Below are 26107 nucleotides of genomic sequence, written 5' to 3'. Positions count from 1 at the left end.
GTTTACTTACCTTACTTGCCTGTTTTTGAGTCAATATTTTAAAATCAGATTTTACTAAGATTTACATTTTATCTGATTTTCAGATTTATGAATATAGATCTGTCTACCTAGTGGAATTACAATACATGAGCATTTAACCTTTGTGATTTCCATGACATGAACTTGAAAGGAAAGACAAAGATACAAAGACATAATTTCTTTGCTTTTTTTTAAGATTTATTTATTTATTTATTTATTTATTTATTTATTTTTATTTATTTATAAGAGACACACACACACAGAGAGAGGCAGAGAGAGACACAGGCAGAGGGAGAAGCAGGCTCCGTGCAGGGAGCCTGTTGCGGGACTCGATCCCAGAACCCCAGGATCATGACCTGAGCCAAAGGCAGGTGTTCAACCACTGAGCCACCCAGGTGCCCCCAAAGACTTCTTAGACATGATCTTATGTATGACAAGACTTCATGAACCCCAAGCCTCTAACTGTTCTTGTGCTTCAAACTTAATCTACCACAGAAACCTTTTGAAAGGCATATTCACATCCATGGAGCATAGTTTAGAAAGTTGATACATGTTTATTGTTGAAAAAAGATGCAAGTTAAAATCTCACACCCCAGAGATAACACTATTAGCATTTTGGTGAATATGCTTTCATGCATTTTTCTGTGAATACATAAATATGAATATATATGTCTCTGTGCATGTTTACAAAGTGTATACATCTGTGTCCAAGTATGCACACACATACACACACACACACAGAATTTTGCTTTATGGCCATCACCCAAACCCCTGCATGGCTAAAATAAAAAGGCCTGGAAAGATCTAACCAAGGCACCCATTGTGAAACTCAACTGCTTTAGCTGCCTCCACCCACTCTCCCCAAACCGAGCCTTACTTTCAGTTCTGTCTTCTTCTCTGCCCAATCTTTCATACCTTCTTGAGAAAGAAGAGGAGCTCCTGACTGAGGTAAGTCACAAGAAAGGCCTCAGCTCACCTGTCCTGCAATCTCTGATGACCGTTCAGGCCCCACACTTCCTTGCCCTTACCACCTCAGGTTAGAGTTCCTTCCTAAAGTGTCACAAAGTATGATTTCAGCCAGTGATGAAGGTTGCTGTGCACGCTTTCCCAGATTGCCTCTGCTCTTGTTGACTGATGTATTTTCAATGAATATCTATAGAAACCAGAAGGCATGGCGAGAGGCAACCAAACCATCGTCTCAGAATTCTTCCTCCTGGGGCTGTCAGAGGTGCCTGAGCATCAGCCCCTCCTCTTCGGTCTGTTCCTATGCATGTACGTGGTTGCTGTGGTGGGGAACCTGCTCATCATCCTGGCCATTGGCTCTACCTCCAATCTCCACACCCCCATGTACTTCTTCATAGCCAACCTGTCCTGCGTTGACATCTGCTTCACCTCTGTCACTATACCAAAGATGCTGCTCAATATCCAAACCCAGAGCCAGTCCATCCCCTATGTTGGATGCCTAACTCAGATGTATTTTCTAATCTTGTTTCTAGAACTGGACAATGTCCTCTTGGCAGTGATGGCATATGACAGATTTGTAGCCATATGTCACCCTCTTCATTATACCATAACCATGAGCCCTAAATTCTGTATCACAGTGGTGTCTGTGGCTCTGATTATCACAAACATCTATCCCTTGATCCACACCCTCTTGATGGATACACTGTCATTCTGTGCAAGTGTCAGAATTCACCATATTTTCTGTGAACTCTACGCATTGCTAAAGCTTTCCTGTTCAGATATCCACATCAATGAGTTAGTCGTTTATACCCTGGGGAGCTGTCTTTTTGTTGCTCCTTTCCTCTTTATTTCTGTTTCCTACATGCACATTTTCTCAGCCATCCTAAGACTTCATTCTTCCCAGAGCAAGCTGAAAGCCTTTTCTACTTGCAGTTCCCACCTTGCTGTGGTGTCATTGTTCTATGGAACTTTATTTGGGGTGTATCTACGACCTTCGTCTTCCTACACAATTGAAGACTCAGTGGCCACTGTGCTATATGCGGTGGTGGCTCCCATGCTCAACCCCTTCATTTATAGTCTTAGGAATAAGGACATGAAAGGGGCTCTGAGGAACCTCCTCAGGTGGAGAAAGATCTGGTCTTGGTGACAGCATCTCCTGTTTCTGAGCAATGATATTGTCTCATCTTCTCCTACCTTTGATGTGGGAGGGGACTGTCCATATGATGGATCTGACAGGTGTCCAGCTCAGCCCAAATATTTGCTGTCATCATGTTCACTCATTTCATCAACCAGCCCTCCCTGAGAGACTCTTGGGTCAGGCACCAGGCAGACATCTTGTTTGTGTGAGGATTTAATTTTCAATTCATTCTATATGTCTTTCATGCCCCTCCTCAGACCTTGTCTGCCTCATGACTTTGTACCGTGGGCCCCCATTCATTAGTGGAGTAAATCATAATAAGCAATGGAGCATCTTACTTTGTGCTATGCATCGTTTTGAGTGAGTGCATGTACTTACTCAATCACCAAACAATCTTGTGATGGAGATGCTGTTATTATCCACGTTTTCTAGGTGAGGGATGGCATCAGAGAAGCAATGGAATTCTCACCTTCTGCTTCTGTAGGAATAATTTCTTGGATCGAACTAAAGAGGTTCCTTTCACTTCTCAAAAAACAAATCTGCAAAGGGCACCCTTGTCACTAGATGGCAGTACATGCATGGATTGTGACTTCATGACAAATTCACAAAGTTCTTGAGCAAAGTGGAGGAAGAGACGGGTACTCCTTTGAACTCCTGCAAGGATCCTCGTGGTATGTCAACACACTTCCCAAACCATAGACTTACTTACTGACCTCACAAAGAACTTTCCTAGATGAAGTAAAAAGAGTAGATTCACCACATTTCTCAGCGTGTGCTTATGACGATAATCACAACACTGTGGCTGAACCTCTTTTCCAGTGATAGATGCAACGGTAGTTCATCCCACTGTGCTCTGCTACACGATGGCCTTTGCAGCCTCCTCTTGAGAGATGGGGGTCAGTGTCCCCAGCCTTTGTATCTGGGCTGGCTTGGGACCGTTTGTACCAATGGAGTACAATGTAAGTGCTGTGTGACTTCCAAGGCTAAGTCATAGGAGGTGGTGCAGCTTCTAGAGTGTTCCTTGGACCATGTGCTCTGGCATCCCTGAGCTTCCGTAAGAAGATGGACTGCCCTGAGACTGCTATGCTATGAGAAAGCTAAGCTGCATGGAGGCCACATGAAGGTGCTCTGGCCCACAGAGAGCAGCCTTCCAGTCATACCAGACAGACAGGAGAGGAGAGTACATGAGTCCCGCAGAGGATTCTGGCCCCCACCTGCCTGAGTTTTCCCAGCAGAAGCTGCACATTCATAGAGCAGAGACAACACGTCCCCACGGTATCCTATCCCAATTCCCAATTCCCACAGAATTTGTGTGCACAGTGAATTAATTGGCAGCTCAATTAGGATACAAAGATACAATGCCAGTCGATAAGATTCGGATGGACAGATAGGATGAAAACCAAACTTTTAAAATGCAAAGAAATGTTGAGTCTAGATAAAATGGGCAATTTTCTAGGACTATGTTAATTTTGAAAATTGACTAAGAAGAAATAGGAAATCTGTTTACACTGAAACCAAAGGGGTGATTCAAATGGTGGCCAAAGATTTAGTCCAAAGAAAAGGAGAAATCAAGTCCAGGTTATTTCATCAAAGCTTAAAGAAAGGGATCCCTGGGTGGCGCAGCGGTTTGGCGCCTGCCTTTGGCCCAGGGCGCGATCCTGGAGACCCAGGATCGAATCCCACATCAGGCTCCCGGTGCATGGAGCCTGCTTCTCCCTCTGCCTGTGTCTCTGCCTCTCTCTCTCTCTGTGACTATCATAAATAAATAAAAATTTAAAAAAAAACCTAAAAAAAAAAAAAGCTTAAAGAAACAGGTCATTCTGAAAAAGCTGGGTAACCTCCCAGGCTGGGAGATCAGCCCCGTCCAGGTTCGTAAATGCACAGAGAAGTTCCTCGGCTTCATGAAGGGACGTTTCGATAATCTTTTTGGCAAAATGGAGCAGCTGTTTTTACAGTTGATTCTGCACATTCCCCCAAACACTTTGCTTCCGGCAGACAAACCCCAGGAGCTGCATCCTTGTAGTGAGGAAGAGTTCCGGCTCCTCCAGGAGGAAACTGAACAGTTACAGGAGAAGTGCAAGACCGAATCAGGCACTAAGCAGGCCCTTCTCGCAGAATTAGAGGAACAAAAAATCATGCAGGCCCAACTTAAGCAGACACTGGTTTTGTTTGATGAGCTCAAAAATGCTGGCCGAGATCACGGGACTAGTGATTTCACGGAAAGCCTGGTGTTCCTGGTCCAGAACTCCAGAAAACTACAGACTATTAGGGACACCGTGGAACGGGAAGGCAAGAGAAAGAAAATACTGTAATTTCTAAGTGGTGACAGGAACCGTCAGAAAGTAGAATAGGAAGGGACTGATGTGAGTGATATTCTGGTGAACTGAATGTCTTACGGGATTTCATTTATTGGCTCTTTCTTGTACTCCGCACTTCCCTCTGTCTGGCCCCACTCTGCTAGGGCACCTACACTACCCTGGACTAATCCTTGGAGCCCGTGCTCCCTAGAGACCTCTCACAGGTGGGAAGGGGTTCCTGGTCCAGCAGCCTGTCACCGGGCACCAGGACTGCAGCAGCAGAGCCCTCCTGGGCTGGTCAGAGAGATCTGTAAAAGCAGTTTCTTGGTCAGGGGCTCCTTGTAACCTTGATCTTTCTGACTTATTCTTTGGATGCGATCAAATGAGAAAAGGGTTAAGTGGGTGGCTTCGTTAGGAACCAGCCACTGCATGGCCGGATGGGCGCCAGCACCCGTGGCCTGCTCCCGTCCACGAATTGCCTTACACAGCAAGTTAGCGGATGGGAAGAAGCAAATAGAGAAACACCACCCGTGTGATCCTTAGTAAAGAGGAGAGAAGTTGTTTTGGTTCCTAAAATAAATGCTTTCTGTGATCACGGTGTTGGAGATGTGGAGCTGTTTGCTCTGTGGGAGCCCGGTTGGGGGAGACCATGGACACAGAAGAGGCAAGGGTGGCTGGAGTGGAGGGGCAAGCCTAGAACAGCCGGGAGCAAAGTAGCTGAACGGACCACTAGGTATTTACGTCATTTTCCTCCCATACTTTGGTTAGTTTTGCCTTGTACCTAATGTTTTCAAGTTATTTATTCATACTCCTACGCATCAAATATTTAGTACCCACAGTGGGAAATTTTAGCTGTCTCGTGCTTGGATTTAGTGGGATCTAATATTTTCTTCTGAAATTAATCCACATGAAGTGTTATATCACCCAGAAAAAGAGCAGAATAGCAGTAGCTGCTCCTACGGTGTTGCTTACTTTCCATGTCTTCCAAAAGAACGGGATTTCGAGTTTCTCCTTTATGTAGAAGAGCAACTCAGGGCGTTAATACTTGGAATTAAATATTCATAGATTTAAGATGCCTGTATTCACCTGGAATCTGTTTATTATCAAAGAGTCTTTTTATCCAATCCTGTACATGAAATATATATATTGTAAAGGCAAAAATAAATAAATAAAAGGTTAAGGAACATGGGAAAAGATGGCAAGTATATCAATTTATCCTTTAAAGCCAATATGGCTGGGCAGCCCGGGTGGCTCAGTGGTTTAGCGCCACCTTCAGCCCAGGGCGTGATCCTGGAGACCAGGGTTCGAGTCCCATGTCCGGCTCCTCGCATGGGGCCTGCTTCTCCCTCTGCCTGTGTCTCTGCCTCTCTCTCTCTCTCTCTCTCTGTGTGTGTGTGTGTCTCTCATGAATAAATAAATAAAATCTTCAAAAAATTACAATATATAGAATTGTTCAGTTCTTTTTTCTCTGTCTCCATGAAGCCAGAGATTTTGTCTGTCTTATTCATGTGACATTAGTAGGTGCTCAGTAAATATGGGTTGCATGAAAGACTGAAAGAATGTAATGCACCACATTATAATTCACTCCATTGGTAGATTGATAAATAAGTATGTGAGGGGTGTATATATCTATTTTAACTGTTTTTTTCACTGTTAATGTAAACGATGCTTCTTGTAAATTATCATCAACAACAATGGAATAGAAAAATGAACCAAGGAAGTGAACAGAAATTCACAGAAGGAGAACTACAAGTGTTGTGGGTCTTTTTTAAAGATTTTATTTATTTATTCCTGAGACACGAAGAGAGAGGTAGAGACAGAAGCAGACTCCCTGCAGGGAGCCCGATGTGGGACTCAATCCCAGGACCCCAGGATCACGCCCTGAGCCGAAGGGAGACGCCCAACCACTGAGCCACCCAGGGGCCCCTACAAGTGGTTTTTAAACATAAGAGACCATCAGTTTCACTCATAGCTTGAGAAATACAAATTAAACTCACACTGAAATTCTTTTTTTCAACTCTCAAATACCCAAATCCAAGAAGATATAAAAATAATTTCCTGTAGGGACACTTGGGGGGCTCAGAGGTTGAGTGTCTGCTTTTGGCTCAAGGTGTGATCCCAGGGTTCTGGGATCGAGTTCCACATCAGGCTCCCCACAGGGAGTCTGCTTCTGTCTCTGCCTCTCTCTGTGTGTCTCTCATGAATAAATAAACAAAAACTTTTTTTAAAAAAGAAATAGAATCAAAGATCTGCTTTACCAATAGACAGTAGTCCTACTCATTCTGTTAAACTTTTAAGCAGATCCAATGTTATTTAATCTGCTGCAGAGCACGAAAAAGAAAACTTCCAAACTTGCTCCACAGGGCTAGCATTACTCCTGACATACCTAAGCCTGACATTAAGCTAGGAAACAAAGTGAAAACTTTCTTAAGGTTATAAAAACATCTGTCTTAAAACAATTTGGCCAACTTAGTACTTAGTATTGAAACATTATTTCCATTAAGATCAGGGTAACAAGAGGGAGTCCCTCTACCATGACTATCATTTAACATTTTTAAAAAAGATTTTGCTTACTTATTCATGAGAGAGAGAGAGAGAGAGAGAGGCAGAGACACAGGCAGAGGGAGACGCAGGCTCCATGCAGGGAGCCCAATGCGGGACTCGATCCCGGGGTCCCAGGATCATGCCCTGGGCCGAAGGCGGCGCTAAACCACAGAGCCACCCCGGCTGCCCCTCATTTAACATTTTCATCAAAATTCTAGACTAGCAGTAAATCAGAAAATAGATATATGGAAGGGGGAAAACTGAAGATCATATGCAAATATGAGTATCTTTCTGGAAAAGCCAAGACAGTCAAACTGAAAAACTATTAGAGCTAAGGGGAGCAAATTTACAAAGTGCAAAATAAGTAATGCAAAAATCAGTAAAACTCTTCCAATCCAGGGAGAAAAACTGCCTAAAAGTGGCATTGGAAAAATATCCCAAACACAATGGCAACAAGGATAAAACATTGCCTTAACAAGAAATGAAAAGAGCCTATATGAGGAGACTGCGGAGATTCTCTTGAGAGAACCTGTTCAAAGGAAAAGATATAAAACCTTTTTGGGTTTTTTAAGATTTTATTTGTTTATTTGATTTGAGCGAAAGAGCACAAGCAGGGGGAGCAGCAGGCAGAGGGAGAAGCAAGCTCCCCACTGAGCAGGGACCCGGATGTGGGGCTGGACGCCAGGACCCTGGGATCCTGACCTGAGCTCAAGGCAGTTGCCACGGAGCCACCAGGTGCTCCGACCTATCCTTTCTGAATGGGAAAGCTCAGATCAACCCATAGGTTTCAGGCATTTAGAACCTGAACACAATCTTTTTTTTTTTTTTTTTTAATTTGAGAAAAGGCTTTCACTGCTCATTTGGAGGCATAAATGGCACACACACACACACACACAAAAAAAAAAAACAAACCCCAATAACAGCAATAACAACAGCAAAACAAAAATATGGTCAGTGAGGATTTTTTCCTAGCAGACATTACAAGGTAAAATCATTTAAACAGAGTGCTATTGGCAGATGAATCAATATACAGACCATGTGAATATATAAGCTATTCTCATGCTACTCCTGGAGCACAAAAGCAATGGAAGAGATCGCAAATGAAAATGGATAGATTTATCTGCATAAAAACCAAATTAAATAGGGAAAATAGTCACCATTCATATGACAAACACTAGTATCTTCTACAATATAATACAAACATTATAATACAAGCATATATTTGATCTTTGTCTTCTGTTCCTGACACAGGGCTCCTAAAGCCCTTGGAATTTCCTGGGTGATAAGAGCATCTTTGTTCTAATATGTTGACTATTATTGAGTCCCTAGAGAGCTTCAGGATGGGGCTTGTCACCAGAAGACCAAGCCTTTATTAAGAGCCGGGAACTTTCACATTTACCCCCTCCTCCCAACCTCTTGAGACAGGAGAGGCTGGAAACTGAGTTAATTGATCATGTTTACATGATGAAACCTCCATAAAAACCCCTAAACATTGGGATCAGAGAGCTTCCAGGTTAGTGAGCACATCAACGTGGTGGGAGGGTGGATTACCCAAAATCCGTGGGACAGAAGCTCTTGGGCTTGGGGCTCTAACAGACCTTGCCCTATGTACCTCTCCACTTGGCTTTTCATCTGCATCCTTTATAATGTCCTTTACAATAAACCAGTAAACTCTAGTAAAGTGTGTTCCTAAGTTCTGTGAACCATTCTAGAAAATTATTGAGCCTGAGGAGGGGATGTCGGAACTTCCGAATCATAGCGAGTTGGTCCAAGTATAGGAGGCCCTGGGACTTGCAAGTGGCATCTTAAGTAGGGGACAGTCTTGTGGGACTGAGCCCCTAACTTGTGAGTACTGCGCTAACTCCAGTTAATCGGTGTCAGAGTTGAATCAAATTGTTGAACACTCAGTTGGTGTTTGGAGAATCAGAGAACTGGTTGTTGGGTTGAAAAACACCCCATTCTTCTTTTTTTTTTTTTTCACCCCATTCTTCTAATTAAAAATCCTATATAAATAATTAAAAATATAATCCAGTAGGACATAAAAACAAAATGCATGGAGAACATGAAAAGACAGTTCACATCAGAAGAAATGAAATAAATGATAAAAATATGGGGAAAAATCAGCCACATTAATAATCAAAGAAATGTAGATTTAGAACAATCAAGTTATCATTTTCATTGACCAAAACAGCAATGTGAAAAAGTGGATATACCTATTTTGTGGACTAAAGTACAATCTACAACCTTTCTGTGTGCAAGTTGCCTAAATGAACAAAAAAATCTTAAAAATACTGAATGCCCTGTGGTAAATTCTCTGGGATAAATTCCTGGAAGTGGTATATGGGGTCAAATGACATATATATGTTACTTTTGATAGATCATATAAAATTCCTCTGCCTATAGATATAGAAAAAAGAGATATTTACCCATTTAGCTGCCCATCAGCATTTTGTGAGCATAATTGTTTCTCCCCTCACCCTCTCCACCTGCACTGTCCAGTATGGTAGCCACAAACCACTTGCAGCTCCTGAGTATATGAAATGTCCTAACTGAGCTATAAAGTGTGAGTGTATAAAATACAATGGAAAAAAATGAAAAAAAAATAAAATACAATGAAACTCGAAGACTTAGTATTAATAAAGAATGCAAAATATCTCATTAATATTTTTATGATGATTACACTTTGAGATGATAATGTTTTGGACATTGTTGGGTTTAATAAATACTTATTTTGTTCAAGTCTTATTTTCATCTCTTAACAAGTTTCTGAAGTTTTTCCCTTGCCCATTTCATGTTAAACTTATTTCTGGGTATGTCGCAGTTTTTATTGCCATTGTAAATGGTGTTTTATTTATTAGCTATTGCTTTTGTCGATGAAGACCCCTGGTTCTTGTATATCAGTTGTGTACTGGGCCACCTTACTAAATTCTCCTATCTCTAATAGTTTTTCACTTGGATTCTGTTGTGTTTTCCAGGTAAATACTTGTATCATCCTCAAATAATGACAAATTTACCTTCTCCTTTAAATGTTTATACTTATATCTTTTTCTTGTCTGATTTTATTATCTATCTTCAGAATAATGTTAAATTACAGTGGTGCAAGAAGATATCTTAGTCTTTTCCCGTGTCTTAATGAGGGCATTTCTAGTATTTTTTTCACTAATCATGGTGTTGGATTTTTGGTTGATAGAGAAATGTCATGTTAAGGAAGCATTCTACTAATCTGATTTTCCTGAGAGATTTTTGGAGAGCAAGAATGAATATTTAAAAAAAGAATGGATATTAAATTCTGTCAAGTACATCTTCAACATCTGTAGGCATGATTATATGATTTCTTTACTGTCAGTCTATGAAAATGTGAAATACATTAATAGATTTTCTTTTTTCTTTTTCATTTATTTATTTTTCATTAATAGATTTTCTAATATTGAACCATCTTTACATCTCTAAAAATAGATCCCGCTTGGTTATGTTTTGATTTTTAAATGGGTTACTAGATTACGTTTGGCTATACTTTATTCAATATTTTTGAAATGGTTTTCTTAGGTGAGATTCATATGACTGCATGTTTTTTTACACTTTGTTGGTATCCATCTTTCATAAACAAAATTTGCAAATTTTACTTTTTTTTAATGCCTTGGAATAGTTTACATAATATTGGAGTCACCTGCACTTTAAAGGTTTGGTCAAATTCTCCTCTGCATTCAGTTGACCTGCTGCTTTTTATAGGGGTTGGTTTTTAAAAAAGATTTTTTTAAATGAATTCATTAGAGCTCAATGGGGGTTTCTTTTGAGCAATATTTCCCATTTCTTTTATAGGAATAGTTTTTATGAATTTTATTTTATAGTTTTTCTTTTCTAGGGTGAGTTTTGGTTATTCATATATTTTTCCTGGAGAATCAAACATTTCCTCCAGGTCCCTAAGCTTATTTTCATAGAGTTGAAAAATATTGTCTTATATTTCCTATTATTTGCTCTAAATCTGTGGTTATCTACCCATTTTCTTTTCTTGTTTTGTGTATTTGTGCTTTCTCCTCCTTATTTATTACAGCAGCTAATATATCTATTTTATTCTTTGGAAAAGCCTTGGATTAGTTCTATTGTTTTCTAGTTAATTGATTTCTGCTTTTATCTTTACTTTTCCCTTTTTTCTGATTTTCCTAGGTTTATTTTTGGTTTGTTTTCTAATCTTTTTTTTAAGATTTTATTTATTTATTCATGAGACACACACACACACACACACACACACACAGAGAGAGAGAGAGAGAGAGAGAGAGGCAGAGACCCAGGCAGAGGAAGAAGCAGGCTCCATGCAAGGAGCCCGACGTGGGACTCGATCCCGGGTCTCCAGGATAGGATCAGGCCCTGGGTTTAGGTGGCGCTAAACCGCTGAGCCCCCGGGGCTGCCCTGTTTTCTAATCTTTTTGAGTTGGATACTTTATTCCTTTATTTTCATGTTTATTAACACAAGCACTTCCTCTCAGCACTGCTTAAACCCTGCTTACAGGAGTCTGAATACCTAGGCTTTCACTGTTACTATTTTATAAAGAACTTTCAAATTTTGGTTTGGCTATCTTCTTTGAATCAAGAATTGCTTAAGGCAGCATTTAGAATTTTCCAGATGAAAAAGAAAATTTCCAGATGATAAGAGAGGTTATTAGTTTTAAAATTGATCTTTATTTTATGTACTTATTTTTACTTTTTGGAATATATTAAAGTTGTCTCTGTGGTCTTAAATAGGTTGACACCAATTCCAATGTGTGTGTGAGGGCGTGTTCCCCACTACCACCAACAAGCAATTTTTGGGACACCAGCTAGGTGTCCCACAATTCAACTCAATCCTGATGCTATCTACCCAGAGACAGCATCAGATTTGAAGGTCAATGTTCAGGCCTAGGAGATGGCCCCCATCCCTGACTTTAGACTCCAGCCGCAAACCCAGGTTGTTACCTGTGTGCTACAGATTGGAGGTTCCCATGATCTCCTCCTGCACTCCAGACGCCAGTCTTAAAAGTCCAGATTGTTACCTGTTCTTCTGACCCACTGGCTATAAGTCAGGGCTTCCCAAGTTCCCTTCCTCAGGACTGATTAGTTTGCTAGAGTGACTGACAGGACTCAGAGAAACATTTTACTTACCAGATTACTGGTTTATTATAAAAGATACGTCACCAGCTAGACCCAAGACCTGACCTTTACTACCCGCCTTCTTGTGCTCACTAACCTCAGCTCTTCTTTCTGGAAAACCTCCCAACTCAGGCTAATGAAACCCCAAAACACCCCTCAGGTGATGACAACTGCCCTGACAAGACCTGCTGGCTCAGACCACCCAGAAGTTTGGGCTAACCCCCTCTCCATTCGCACCTGCGCAGATGGATCATGGAGTGAGCCCCTGGAATGACCAGCAATTACCTTTGCCTCATTATACTACTAAAATCTCAAATAAAATAAAACAAAATACAATCTCTGCCCAAGGAGGAGCCTCAGCCTCATTTACATAACATACAATGTATGCACAGGCATGTGCGACTTTATGCCACTCTCCACGTATCATGACAAGGCTTCCCTACCTAAATATGCATCCGAAACCTAAACAAAAGGTACCCATTCGCCCTCTTGGGGAGTCACAGCTCTGGAAACTATTCCCTGTGATCTCTTTATTTGCTGCCAATAAAGTTTACTTTGTGCAACAACTGTACCTGGTGTATCTGTGACTCCCCAAGGGGCGAACTCACATTCCTTCGGTTACAGATATAAATGAGGAAGAGCCAGATGGAAGAGATGCATAGCAGAAGGTCTGGGGAAAGGATGCGGAGCTTCCACGCTCTCTCTGAGCAGCGTGCCACCCTGCCTTGTGTTCTCCAACCCAGAAGGTCTCCGAAACCACCCCCCACCGCCGCTTGGGTTTTTATGAAGGCTTCATTACAATGGCACAATTGATTCAGTCATTGGCCATTGGTGATTGATGCAACCTCCAGCCCGTCTACCCTCCTCAGCGGCTGGTGGCAGCATAGTGAATGGTCCAGCCCTCTGATCACTTGGTTGGTTCCCCTGGAAACCAGCCCCCATCCTTAGGTTACCTAAAGGCTTTCCAAAGATTCAGTCGTTAGCATGACAAAGACTCTGATGACAGGAAATGCCAAGGATTTTAGGGACTCTGTGCCAGGAAATGGTAGAAGATAAATTTTATATTCCTTATTATAAGTCACAATATCACAGGTCTAATATGTAGTCAATTTTTATGAATGTTCCATGGACAGTTGAAAAGAGAAGGATTAATTTGATATGCCTCCTCCATTATGTTAGTTATTTGCTTCTTCTGTATCCTCACTTTGCCCTGTTTATGCTTGAGTTTACTCGTTGGTAAAATGGGATAATGATAGACCATATGCCAAAGGACCACATGAGTCAATCCAGTAAAGGTGCCCGGGAGAGTGCTTCTGGGCCTGCGTGTTCAATAAATGCTGCTAGTTTGGGAATTCCCTCCTGGTGAATTCTCTACCCTCCCCTCCCTTCTCTACCCTCTCAATTCCTCCGTCTCTCAGAGTGCTAATCTTCCTCATCTCCCCTCAAAAAGACCTTCCTTTGATGATCTTCCCTCACAAAGTTCTAATATCCCTCTCTTCCAGTCACAAAGGTCTTCCCTCCCTCACCTTCCCTATACAAAGTTCTCTGACTCACCTGCCCACAGTCTTTCCCTCACACGTCTTCCTTGGAAAGGCCTACCATCCCTCACCTCTTCTCTCATAGGCCTCCCTCTTGAATGCACAAAAACTCCTCCTCTCCCTCTTTTCCCTACATAAAGGCCTTCCCTTCCTTCATTAAAGCCTTCTTTGCCTCACCTCCCATCATGAAGTCATTTTCTCTCACCTCCGCTAACAAAGTACAAACGTCTCACAAGTTCCCTCACAAAGACATTCCCTCCCATATTCTCCCTCAAAAAGGCTTCCACTCCCTCACCTTCACAAAATACTAATTCACAAAATACTAATCTCTCATCTCCCTCAAAAAAAGGTCTTTCTGGGATCCCTGTGTGCCTCAGCGGTTTAGTGCCTGCCATTGGTTCAGGGTGTGATCCTGGAGTCCCAGGATCGAATCCCGCATCGGGCTCCCTACATGGAGCCTGCTTCTCCCTCTGCCTGTGTCTCCGCCTCTCTCTCTTGCACGCTCTCTCTCTCTCTGTGTGTCTCTCATAAATAAATAAATAAATAAATAAATAAATAAATCTTTTTAAAAAAAAACACCTTCCCTTCCTCACTTTCCCTCACAAAACCATTTTCCCCTTTACCGTTTAAAAATTTGCCTGTTTCAGAAATAATTTTATCTAAATTAAAGTGAACAGTTGGTTGGGTATAGAGACTTGATGCATTGATGTTATATATAGTGATTCTGTGTTTTATTTAGGTTATCTATCTTCTTCTTAATAATCCTGTTTGATTTTCATTATCTTGAATGCTTTGTCACAGCTGAAAAGTGGATTGTTTCTATTTTTTCCCATATAGGGAAATATATTCATAATTTTTTTTAAAGTTTTAAAAATCTGATTTAAGCCATTTTCCAGAAGGGAAGTGTTCAGAAGCTTAGGTTTACTAGGAGCAGTGGGATAGTCTCCCATAGAAAATAAAAGTATTATTAACAGAGATTCGGCGATGACACATCCATGAAACAAAAATAGGTTGATATAGGGAAGAACAAGTCCAAATCTGAACTTAAAAATATCACAGTTGAAATTTAAAAAACCCCAGCAAAACAAATATTCAATTGGGACCAGTAGTAAATTCTGACACATACTCAATTGAACCAAAGAATTAAACCATGGGATTTAAGCGTGTAATACAAAGGGTGAATGAATGGAAAGGATATGAGGAAAGTGGCAACATTTAAGACGGATCCAGAATTGTCAGCATCTAACCTTTAGCGATCATCATAGAGGAAAGACAAGGGAGGACATGAACAAAAAAGTCAGAGAACTGGGATCCCTGGGTGGCGCAGTGGTTTGGCGCCTGCCTTTGGCCCAGGGCGCGATCCTGGAGACCCGGGATTGAATCCCACATCAGGCTCCCGGTGCATGGAGCCTGCTTCTCCCTCTGCCTGTGTCTCTGCCTCTCTCTCTCTCTCTCTCTCTGTGTCTATCATAAAAAAAAAAAAAAAAAAGTCAGAGAACTGAATAAAGACATGAATCTTGAGAGAAACCGCTGACCCAGTGGCAACAGGATGAGTGAGGATTTTCAGAGTGAGATGGAGACATCGCCATCATTTCTGTAGACTCTAAAATAGTGTATAACACATAGAAATCCAGATTCCTCCTCTATAGAGTGGAATGTTTATAATAGTACCTTTGTCTTAAGCCATAGCAGAGATTAAATGTATTGATATGTGGAAATCCCTTAAGAAATTTACTGGCACAGAGTAAGAGCAATAGCATTAGTCAAATAAAAGAACTACCTGAGTATGTTATTGCCCCTTTCTATCAAATGGGAAATGATCTGTAGGGGAACTTAGCATTGGCTGCAATTTTTAAGCGGGAAGTTATCAATTCTGCAATTGAAGGATCTGGGCCATGAGGGAGACCCAAGTTGGGACCCTCTCGGTTATTTTCCCTGTGTTACATCAAGCAAAATGTTTGTCCCATATACTCACTGGAGAGTCAGAGCCTCAACCATGTTTGTCCCTAAATATCCCACTTATTAACTGACATCTTGTGATGTGTTCTAGAAGCAGGAACTTCTAACAGATGTCCTTGTTTGCCCTGCCTGCAAGAGGAAGAGTTTTGGGGGTGCCTGGGTGGCTCAGTCAGTTAAGCATCTGTTTTCAGCTCAGGTCATGATCCTGGGGTCCTAGGATCAGGCACTGTGTCAGGCTCCCTGCTCAGCGGGGAATCTACTTCTCTCTCTCCCTCTGCTCCTCCCCCTGCTTGTGTTTTATCTCTCTCAAATAAATAAATAAAAATCTTTTTTTAAAAAAATGGAAGAGTTTTTGCCTGAGCTGTATCTAAGCCACCTTCGCCTGTCCTCTGATGCTCACCTCGGAATCACTCTCTCCGATTGATAATATCTTTGAAGCCTACTTCCTAGAAAGGTAGTTTTAAACCTTTCAGAGGGATCCCTGGGTGGCGCAGCAGTTTGGCGCCTGCCTTTGGCCCAGGGCACGATCCTGGAGACCCGGGATCGAGTCCCACGTCGGGCTCCCTGCATGGGGCCTGCTTCTCCCTCTGCCTGGGTCTCTGCCTCTCTCTCTGTGTGTGTGTGACTATCATGAATAAATAAATAAAATCTTAAAAATAAACCTTTCAGAGACACAAGACCAAAGTGAGCCATGATACACAAGGCAATTTGGCTATGAGCATTCCCAAGTGTGTTCAAGACAAAAGCATTTCACAGAGTGGTAATTAATAACCATCATAACTATCATTCGTTGACTTCTGACTTTATGCCAGTCACTGTATCTAATTTAATTTTCTTAAAAATTCTGTGATGTCGACATTATCAGCTTTTCGCAAATGTGGAAACATAGGTTCACATAAATTGAGTGACTTTCTTGAGACAACAGGTAGGCAGGAAGTTTCAGAGATGGGTATGAATCAAGACCAAATGTTTCCTTTTGTTTGTTTAGTTTGTAACTCTATTTTAAGTTTCTCCTTAATAATAAAGTGTACATTTATCAGCAAAGCCCTATGCAACTTCATCTTTGATGACCTCTCAAGTTTCAGTCATTTGTTTCCATTCTGCCCCTCTCTCACTGTACCCCAGTTATTACTCTGGCCTTTTTGCTGTTCAACACACGGCCTTGTTCTTACCTCATAATATTGCTACTTGCTGTTTCTTCTTCCTAAAATACTCTTCTTTGAAATCTCCACACTACCCACCCCATCTTGTTCAGGTCTCAACTTAAATATCAACTCCTCAGAGATTTCTCCACAGCCCACAGCCATAGCGGCTGTCGCCCGTGCTCCTCCCCTTTCTCTCCTGTTTCAACTACCTGAGGACCCATGAAAATGTAAACTCCTGATGGCAGGAACTTTTGACGTCTTGTTCTTCACTGTAAGCCCAGGGTCTACAACTATATCTGACATGAACTAGGCCCTGTAGATATATTTCCTGAAATATTGGTATCTTTGATAAAGTGCCATATATATCCCGTTAATTAAACTCCTGTGAAGTATGTGAGTTTGTTGTACTCACCCCACAGGAGTATGATAGACTCCTCCACACATCCCAAATTTGGTTTGGATGCTGCATCTGATGCTGCTGTACGAGCACCGATAGAGAATCAATGGTTTATTTCTCACATAATGAGGCTTTCTGGGGAGAGCTGGGCTGGCTCCCAAGCAGGACCAAGATGGGTTTGAGAGAGCTGGGAAAGGAGACAGGCTTGGGATTGTATGGTGGTTAGGGGCTGGAGCTGGGGTAAGGGTTCCCATATGTGGGCTAAGGGCTTGCGTGGCTCAAGTTTCAGAGTTCCTTATCAGCTTGCCTAAATGTGGGGCAGGAGAAGGGGGAGCAGAGGAGCTTGAAGGCTGTCAGCAGCCAAACATCAAAAAACAGCATTAAACATTTTATCACACACTTCCACCCTCTCCCTCACATCACATGTCTCCCCATCTGGGTTCTGGCAATCTGAACCCTGATGTTGCCCCCTCTCCTTTTCCCATCCTTCCCTGTTTCCCCCTTCCCTCATACAGAAACACCAAGTTTTTTCCCTCCTGGCCTGTGAGTTAAAGTATCAAGGAAGGAAATCTGTCTTCAGTGTTAAGCCATGACCCAGTCTTTGTACCCAATGACTGTAACTGTCAACCTGCCAGTCTGATCCCCAGCCTGGCTAGACTTTACATACCTCTCTCCTCACAACTTACCTCTTCCATTTCTCCCAACCTCCCTACCAACAGAGAACTCACAAACACACATACACACATCATTTTTAAAATGTATTGTTTTTATTAATCGTCACCATTGGTGTACATTTTAGTCTTAATGGGTTGGCTGTTTTTGCAGAACTTCCACTGGGGATGTAGAGAAGAGTTGTAGTTCTTTGGGCTCTACTATGCATGCAACATTATTAGCAGAGGCAGAGTTGTCCAGGTTCTCTTGTCCTTGGACTGCCTTATTTAGGTTCTTCTTTTTAAGTGCCCTGTGGTGACAGACTAATATTTTCAGGCTCTTTGTTTTCTTTGGATTTCTTGAACTTTGTTGAAGGGCTAATTTTACCCTCTTTATTAACTGCTTCAACTGGTAGGGAAAGAGAGGACATTAGTTTGGAGGCAGTGGATTGGGGGTACATGAGAAGGGTGGATTTATAAAAGGAGTGTGGGCTGAAGAAGGGCTTTGTCCCAAACAAGGACAGGTAGGAATCTTGGGGGTGTGGTAAATGAGGATACAGAAGAGGACCGTAGGTTGTGTGATCTGACTTTTTCAATGTCTTTGGTTTTGGGTTGTCAGGGTTTCTTCTGACTCATCCTCTCTCTGTTGCTTGTAGTTGGCAGGTTAATGCTTGTGATTGGTGATTCTGAATCCGTGCTGGGCTCTTGTGGTTTCCCATTCACCTCTGCCATGCCTAAGTCAACAGTGGCTTCACCAACAGCTCTCCTGATTCCTTATATATACTCTTCCCAGGACAATGGAGAGGCACATCCTTCCATTTGGTTTAGTCAGCAAGAAACTCTTTCCAGCCATGGTAGTTCTGGGGTAACTCGGGCATCACAATGTACATCTGGGGGCAGGAAGAGGGGAGCAAAATGTGAGGGAGGTCCAAATTATCTTGTTAGAGTAAGGGGGAGTTACTTCAATTCCCCCTAATGACTCTCCCCAAAGTGACCTTTCACCTTTCCTCATCTCTCTTGGTTCATTTGTGGTGGATCACATGGCAGACAGAGGGTGTTTCCTGCAAGCTCTTCCCCATGACCACACTATTGAGTAATTTGTTCTGTTTTCCCCAACCCTCCATCACTACTTTGTTTTTGTATGTCTTACCTAAAATTCCTTCAAGAGAATGAGATTCTATATAAGTCTCCGCAGAGATGTTTATCATCCCACTTCCCAGCAACAATGGCCTGAAGACCATTCACTACTTGGCAACCATCAGGAAACTTTCTCAGAGTATGTGTGTGTGTGTGTGTGTGTGTGTGTGTGTGTGCGTGCATGCATGTGTGTATGTGTGTGTGCATGCATGCATATGTGTGTGTGTGTGTGTGTGTTTATCTGTGTGTATGTGGTTACTAGATATACTTTGGAGAGGCCTATACGCCCTGCTCATATTTGTAAAATTCTTCTTCCAGCAAGTCTCAGATTAGTATCATTAGTGTTATAGGCCTCTCCCATGGCCATGGTTGAATTCATCCCTTGGCTGTGCCACAGGGGTGCCCTACAAATGAGGATTAGGATCTTTTTTGGTCATAGAGGCAACAGCATTTTATAAGTGTCTTGGTGCATTGTCAGGGTTCTCCAGAGGAACAGAAACAATGAATGAGGAAACAGAAAAAAAAGGGAGACAGAAACAACGTATGAGGAATTGGCTCACATGATTATGGAGGCTGAGAAGTCCCATGATATGCTATTTACACCCTGCAGGCCCAGGAAAGCCAGTGGTATTATTCAGTTCAAGTCTGAGGGCCTGAGAACGAGGAGAGCTGATGATGTAAATCCAGGTCCAAGGGCAGGAGAATGTATGATGAGAGGTCTCAGCTCCAGCAGTGAGACAGAAAAAAGGCGTGTAAGTTTCTCTTCCCTCTGCCTTTAAAAAATTTTTTATTTATTTATTCATAAGAGACACACACAGAGAGAGAGGCAGAGACAAAGGCAGATTCCCTCTGCCTTTTGTTCTATTCAGGCTCTCAACAGATTGGATAATGCCCACCCACACTGGGGAGGGCAATCTACTTTACTGACTCCACCAATTCAAATGCTGATCTCATCTGAAATACCCTCACAGATACACCCAGAAATAACGTTTAATCTGGACACCCTATTGCCAGTCAAGGTGACACAAAATTAACCATCACAAGGTGGGTCACATATCACACATCACAAGGATCGTCACAAGTTGGCGTAGAATTGACACCCATACACATATCCTTAAACCATACTTAATCCCGAATAAAGATAATAACAAGGTCATAATTCCCACTAACATGATACAACTATCCTGGATAAAGTAAAAAATGCACTAACTTCTTCCCCAGAAGAGGAGTTAAAGTCCTTGAGTGATGATATTTACTTTTCTTCTTGATACCCCATAACTTAAGAACTATGATTTAAAAGTAACAAAACTTAAATACTACAATATAAAATCTATATCTTATGTTACATGATAAGGGAATAGAGAGGAAATAAAACACACACACAGACACACACACAGACACACACACAGGTATTTTTAAGGAGGAAATACTCATGACAATTACAGTCCTTATTTCTTTAACTGGTAACGTGGTTGTAGCTGGTATTTATATGTACTTCTTTCTTTTTTTTTAATTTTTATTTTATTTATGATAGTCACACAGGGAGAGAGAGAGAGGCAGAGACATGGGCAGAGGGAGAAGCAGGCTCCATGCAGGGAGCCCGACGTGGGACTCGATCCCGGGTCTCCAGGATCGCGCCCTGGGCCAAAGGCAGGCGCCAAACCACTGCGCCACCCAGGGATCCCTGTACTTCTTTTGCTATCCATTTTGTATTCTCTTTGCCTTTAACAACCACCTCAGTTGGTTTTTTATCTAGTGGTGTGATCCCAGCCTTCATTCCTGAGGGCTCGGAGCCTTTAATAGTCCTGCCTGGATTGAGTTGTAGTTTTCCATTGACCTTCATCATAGAGCATAATGCTAAGAGACTTAATAAGAGACACCCTTATATCTCCTGCGCTCCAGACAGTCTTCATCACCTCCATTGTGGAGCAGCAGTCTCATTTCCCCTTGGTACTCAGAATCAATCACCCCAGGCAGGGTAGGAACCCCCTTCTCTTTGCTGTTGATTCACAGGCATGAAGAGTCCAAAGTGGCCGGGTGGCAGTCTTAACTTTCAGTTCAATGCAATTATTGTGTCTCCTGGTGGGAGTACTCCCCCCACCCCCGAAAGGAACTAAGTCTACTAGGCCAGCAGAGCACAAAATTGTGGGAAAAGGAAGCCAAAAATATTACTGGTGGGTCGCTAGGGGTAAGTGGGTTGTTGATGCCACTGCCATTTCCACCTCTTAATTCCTGGACCCGTGAATCCTGGCTGTGAGACAAAGAGTGCCGTTTACTGGATGTTGATTCAGAGCACGCAAGCTCTCTGGGGAACCTTGCTCCAGCCCTGCAAGGTGTGACCACGTAGCCAGGCCTGGAACGGAGTCTTCGGAAGCCCGTGCCACTCTTCAATAACACAGCTGCCTCAGGATGGTGGGGAACATGGTAAGGCCCGTGAGTTCGGGGAGCACAGGCCCAGGGACACATTTCTTTGGCTGTGAAGTGACTTCCTGGATCAGAAGCAATGCTGTGTGGAGGACCACGAGGGGGGATAAGGCACTCTGTACGTCCACAGGTGGTGCTTGGGGTAGGAGCATTGTGTGCTGGGAAGGCACATCCGTGTCCTGAGTAAGCGTGTGCTCCAGTAAAGACAAAATGCTGCCCTTTCCACAATAGAAGTGGTCCAATGTCATCAATCTGTCACTAAGTAGCTGGCCGATCACTCTGAAAACTGGTGCCATTTCAGGGGTTCAGCGTTGGTCTCTGCTGCCGGCAGACTGGGCACTCAGTGGCTGTAGCCAGATCAGCTTTGGTGAGTGGAAGTCCATGTTGCTGAGTCCATGCATCACTACGTGGTTCATGAGGCCACTACACAAGCACAGGCCTGGCTCAGGAAAGAGGCTGGCTGGAATCCACAGGATGGGTAGTGCTATCCATTCGATTGTGAAAATCGTCCTCTGCTGAGGTTGCTCTTTGATGAGCATTCACATGGGACAAGATACCTTCATGCTTTTTGCCCATTCAGAAAGGTCTCTCCTAAGCTTCTTTGTCATCAATTTTCCAATCGTGCTCCTTCCAAATCCCTCACCATCTAGGCAAACCATTGGCCAGAGCCCACTGACTGGTATATAATTGCATGTCTGGCTGTTTCTCTTTCCAAGAACAGTGAACAACCAAGTGCACTGCCCGGATCTCTGCCCATTGGGAGGATTCCCCTTCACCATTGTCTCAGAGGATGTCCCAGAATGGAGCTGTAGTGCTACAGCTGTCCACTTCTGGGTGGTGCCTGCCATCTGTAACCCAGGCTCAAGTCTTCTCTTCCTCTGTCAATCGATCATAGGGAACTCCTCATAGGGCCATAGGTGCAGGCTGGGAGAGGGGAGCAATGTAGCAGGTGTGGGGACCATGGACATTTGGGCCACTTTTTCACTTAAAATCTTTTTAAGGGGTTATGGGCACTGAGAGGGGCACTTGGCAGGATGAGCGCTGGGAGTTATGCTAAATGTTGGTAAATTGAACTCCAATAAAAAAAAAATTTAAAAAAATAAAATAAAATCTTTTTAAGTTTATTTATTTTTTTATTTAAGTAATCTCTACACCCAACATACGCGTGGAACTCATAATCCTGAGATCAAGAGTCTCATGTTCTTCTGAATGAGCCAACCAGGCGTCCCTGAGCCACTTTTTCACTTTTAACTTCCCCAAGCCTTCAAAGTCTGCTCAAGCCTGGTTTTATATATATATTATATATATATTATATATAAATGTATATATTTTAAAATAAATATTTATATATAAATAAATATATATTATAAATATATTTTAATAAATATATATATGTATAAATACCACTTCCATTTGATGATGTCCATGCCCAGCTTTATGGTTTGGTGGGTCAGCTAACCCCCAAGTTATGATGGGCAGCTCTAATCGCATGGTAACTCAGTGGCCTGTTGTCAGGCGTTCAGTCTCTCCTAAGGCCCAGTAGCAGGCCAGGAGTTGTTTCTACAAAAGGAGAACAGAGGACAGCCCCGGTGGCTCAGCGGTTTAGCGCCGCCTGCAGCCCGGGGTGTGATCCTGGAGACCCGGGATAGAGTCCCACGTCGGGCTCCCTGCATGGGGCCTGCTTCTCTCTCTGCCTGTGTCTCTGCCTCTCTTTCACTCTCTCTAAATAAATAAATAAATAAATAAATAAATAAATCTTAAAAAAAAAAGGAGAACAGATGGTACAGAGCCTTGCTCCAAAATCCTAAAGGCCTATGCTGTGATTCACCTATAGGGGCCTGCCAAAGGCTCCAAACAGCATCCTTAGGGGCCACTGATAGCTCAAGCACCATTGGATCTGCTGGATCGCATGGCAAAGTAGATTGCACAGCAGCCTGAACCCGTTGCAGAGCCTTCTCTGTTCTGGGCCCCCCTGAAAACTAGCAGCTTTTCAGGTCACTCTGCAAATGTGTTGGAATACCTCGGAAGAATAAGGAATATGTTGCCTCTAAAATCCAAAGAGACCCAGTAGTTGTTGTGACTCTTTTTTTGGTATAAAAGGGGCCAGATGCAACAACTTATTCTTCACCTCAGAAAGGATATCTTGACGCGCCCCACACCACTGGCACCTGTGGGAATTTCACTAAGAAGGCCCCTGAATTGTTGTTGGATTTATTTCCCAACCTCTGACATGCAGGTATCTTACCAACAGGTGTAGAGCAGTTGCTACCTCTTGGTCACTAGGTCCAATCAGCATGTCATCAATGTAATGGAGCAGTGTGAAATCCTGTGGAAGGGGAAGATACTCAAGATCCCTGCAAACTAAATTATGACACAGAGCTAGAGGGTGGATATACCCCTGAGGTAGAGCAGTCAGGGTATATCCCTGGTCTTGCGACATGCAAACAAACTGGTTCTGAAGGGTCTTATGGACAGGGATGGAGAAAAAGACATTTGCCAGATTAATAGCTGCATACAAGTACCAAGGGAGGTGTTTATTTGCTCAATGAATGAAACCACATCGGGTACAGTAGCTGCGGATGGAGTCACCACCTGGTTGACTTGATGACAGTGTACTGTCATTCTCTAGGGTGCATCTGCCTCGAATGGGATTTGGTAGAAATCCCCACCCCTGCGTCTTTCAAGTCCTTGATGGTGGCGCTACACTCTCCAATCCCTCCATGAACGTGATACTGCTTTTGCTTTACTATTTTCCCAGGTAAAAGCCGTTCTAGTGGCTTCCACTTGGCCCTCACTCGACAGGTCACAGAAACCAGGTGTACTGGCAAAGACTGTTTCAGTTACACATTCTGGACCCCCTGGGCCTACTGCGAATCAGATTGAAGCTAGAACCCCAGGGATCACCCGACTGCCATAACCTCCTACTCTGACTGGTGGCCCACAGTGACATTTGGGGTCTCTTGGAATTAGCATCAGTTCAGAGCCAGTGTCCAGTCGTCTCTGAAAAGATTGATTATCTCTCAGTGTACTGTTACCTGAGTACAAGGCCATAGGGCCCTTTGCGGCAGGCTGGGAGAAAGAAAGACTAAGATTTAAAATATTCAGCAGTGTGGGCAGCCCGGGTGGCCCAGCGGTTTAGCGCCTGCCTTCGGCCCAAGACGTGATCCTGGAGTCCCGGGATAGAGTCCCGCATTGGGCTCCCTGCATGGAGCCTGCTGCTCCCTCTCTTTCTCTGTGTGTCTCTCATGAAAAAATAAATAAAATCTTTTAAAAAGTTTTTTCAGCAGTGTGCCGAGGTCCTTCCTGAAGGGGACCTGGCCTCCCCTTTTTTTCAAGTGGATCGGAGTCTGTGAACTGGTTCACGTCTAGAAATTGAGGGGCCATGATTTTCCGTTTTTAATGATTCAGGTTAGACTTTTATTCCCTTGACCTAGGTGTTTCTGCTTAGACAGATCAGTTAGGAACTCAGTAGGCTTCCCGTTTCACTTCTAGGCCCTCGTGCTCAGGTAGCCGATACCGGAGGGTCTGCGCGAGCCAGGCTATTATGATTGCTGCTTTCCCTCCGCTGTCCATTACAGAAACCTTAGTCACACCCTGCCTTTAGTGATTAAGTGCCACCCACTGGCCCCTGCCACACTGGGACCCAATTACTACCACTGCATTTCGGCTTCCCAATTCAGTGACTGCAGTTCCTAATATGAGGCCTGACAACAGACAAGAGCAGTTGCAGAACTCCTCGAGGTTGCTGGTGCTCCCTTCACAAATTTATTCCTCACGGTGTCGGTGAAAGATATGTCTTCTGGACCCTCCCACGGTGAGTGAGCACGTCTCAAATGACAAATTCACTCTAACATTCCAGTCCTGCTGAGCCTTCTGATCCCTTCCTCCATATTAAACTAAAGCGGTTTCAGCATTTCTATTGTTCATGGTGAGCCACCTTTAGGTCCATGTTACGGTCAAACAATCAAGCCGTTAGAGACCTTTCTAATTCCTGCTATAATATTACATGCAGGGTCCCAGGGTGTCTGTGAGGCTCAGTTGGTTAAGCAGCTGCCTTCAGCTCAGGTAATGGTCCCAAGGTCCTGGGATCGAGTCCCGCATCGGGCTTCTTGCTCACTAGGGAGCCTGCTTCTCTCTCTCCCTCTGCCACTCCTTCTGCTCATGCTGTCTCACTCACTCTCTCTCTCAAATAAAATAAATTAAATAAATAAATACATAAATACATAAATAAATAAATAAATAAATAAATAAATAAATAAAGGATCTCTGCTTAGTGAGCCCCTGTCAATAAATTTGCCTGATGCAGCTTTATGTCTTTCTATTATTACCCCACACCCTCAGTATCCATTCCCACACACATTCCCTGGATTTCTATCTGTATAAATTGGAAAGCTCAAGTCATTATTTTGGAGTGGCACATATTTCCTCATGGGTCACGTTTTGTACCTTGCCTGTAGGGACCTACTGGGATTGGAGTCTACTTATAGGGCTGGAAGCAAAGAGGGGTGGTGGGGGTAGGTCCTGAAGAGAATCAGCACTATCTTGCAATGGCCTCAGAGGAGGCCATTATGGTTTCCTTGGGCAACGTGTAGATCATCTGCTCACAGGGAGGTGGAGAGGCCGATCCCACTATAAGTTTAGAGGCTGCTGCCACTGCAGATGGGGAGGCCGCCCACCCTTCCACTCAATTTAGGGGCTCAATGCACACAGCTTCAGCAGTGTCTTCCCACACGTCCTCTCCATCTCAATCTATAGGATTCCATTATTTCTCAA

At 43.1% G+C, this 26107-nt stretch overlaps 1 protein-coding gene across 1 annotated transcript; it reads left to right on the top strand.

Moving 5' to 3' along the window:
- Positions 1 to 1189: 1189 nt before the first annotated feature.
- On the top strand, positions 1190 to 2128 carry LOC144307818 (olfactory receptor 1D2-like). The gene has a single exon (XM_077887840.1). It carries the CDS (start codon positions 1190 to 1192, stop codon positions 2126 to 2128), a length of 939 nt encoding a protein of 312 aa, XP_077743966.1.
- Positions 2129 to 26107: the final 23979 nt, after the last annotated feature.

Source organism: Canis aureus, chromosome X (assembly GCF_053574225.1).
Source record: "Canis aureus isolate CA01 chromosome X, VMU_Caureus_v.1.0, whole genome shotgun sequence".
Lineage (NCBI taxonomy): Eukaryota > Metazoa > Chordata > Mammalia > Carnivora > Canidae > Canis > Canis aureus.
The sequence above is the reverse complement of the archived record's forward strand: the minus strand, read 5'-3'. Positions and strand labels throughout refer to the sequence as shown.

Coding starts and splice junctions, on each gene's coding strand:
- LOC144307818 (XM_077887840.1), top strand. CDS start 1,190: ATGGCGAGAGGCAACCAAACCATCGTCTCAGAATTCTTCCTCCTGGGG.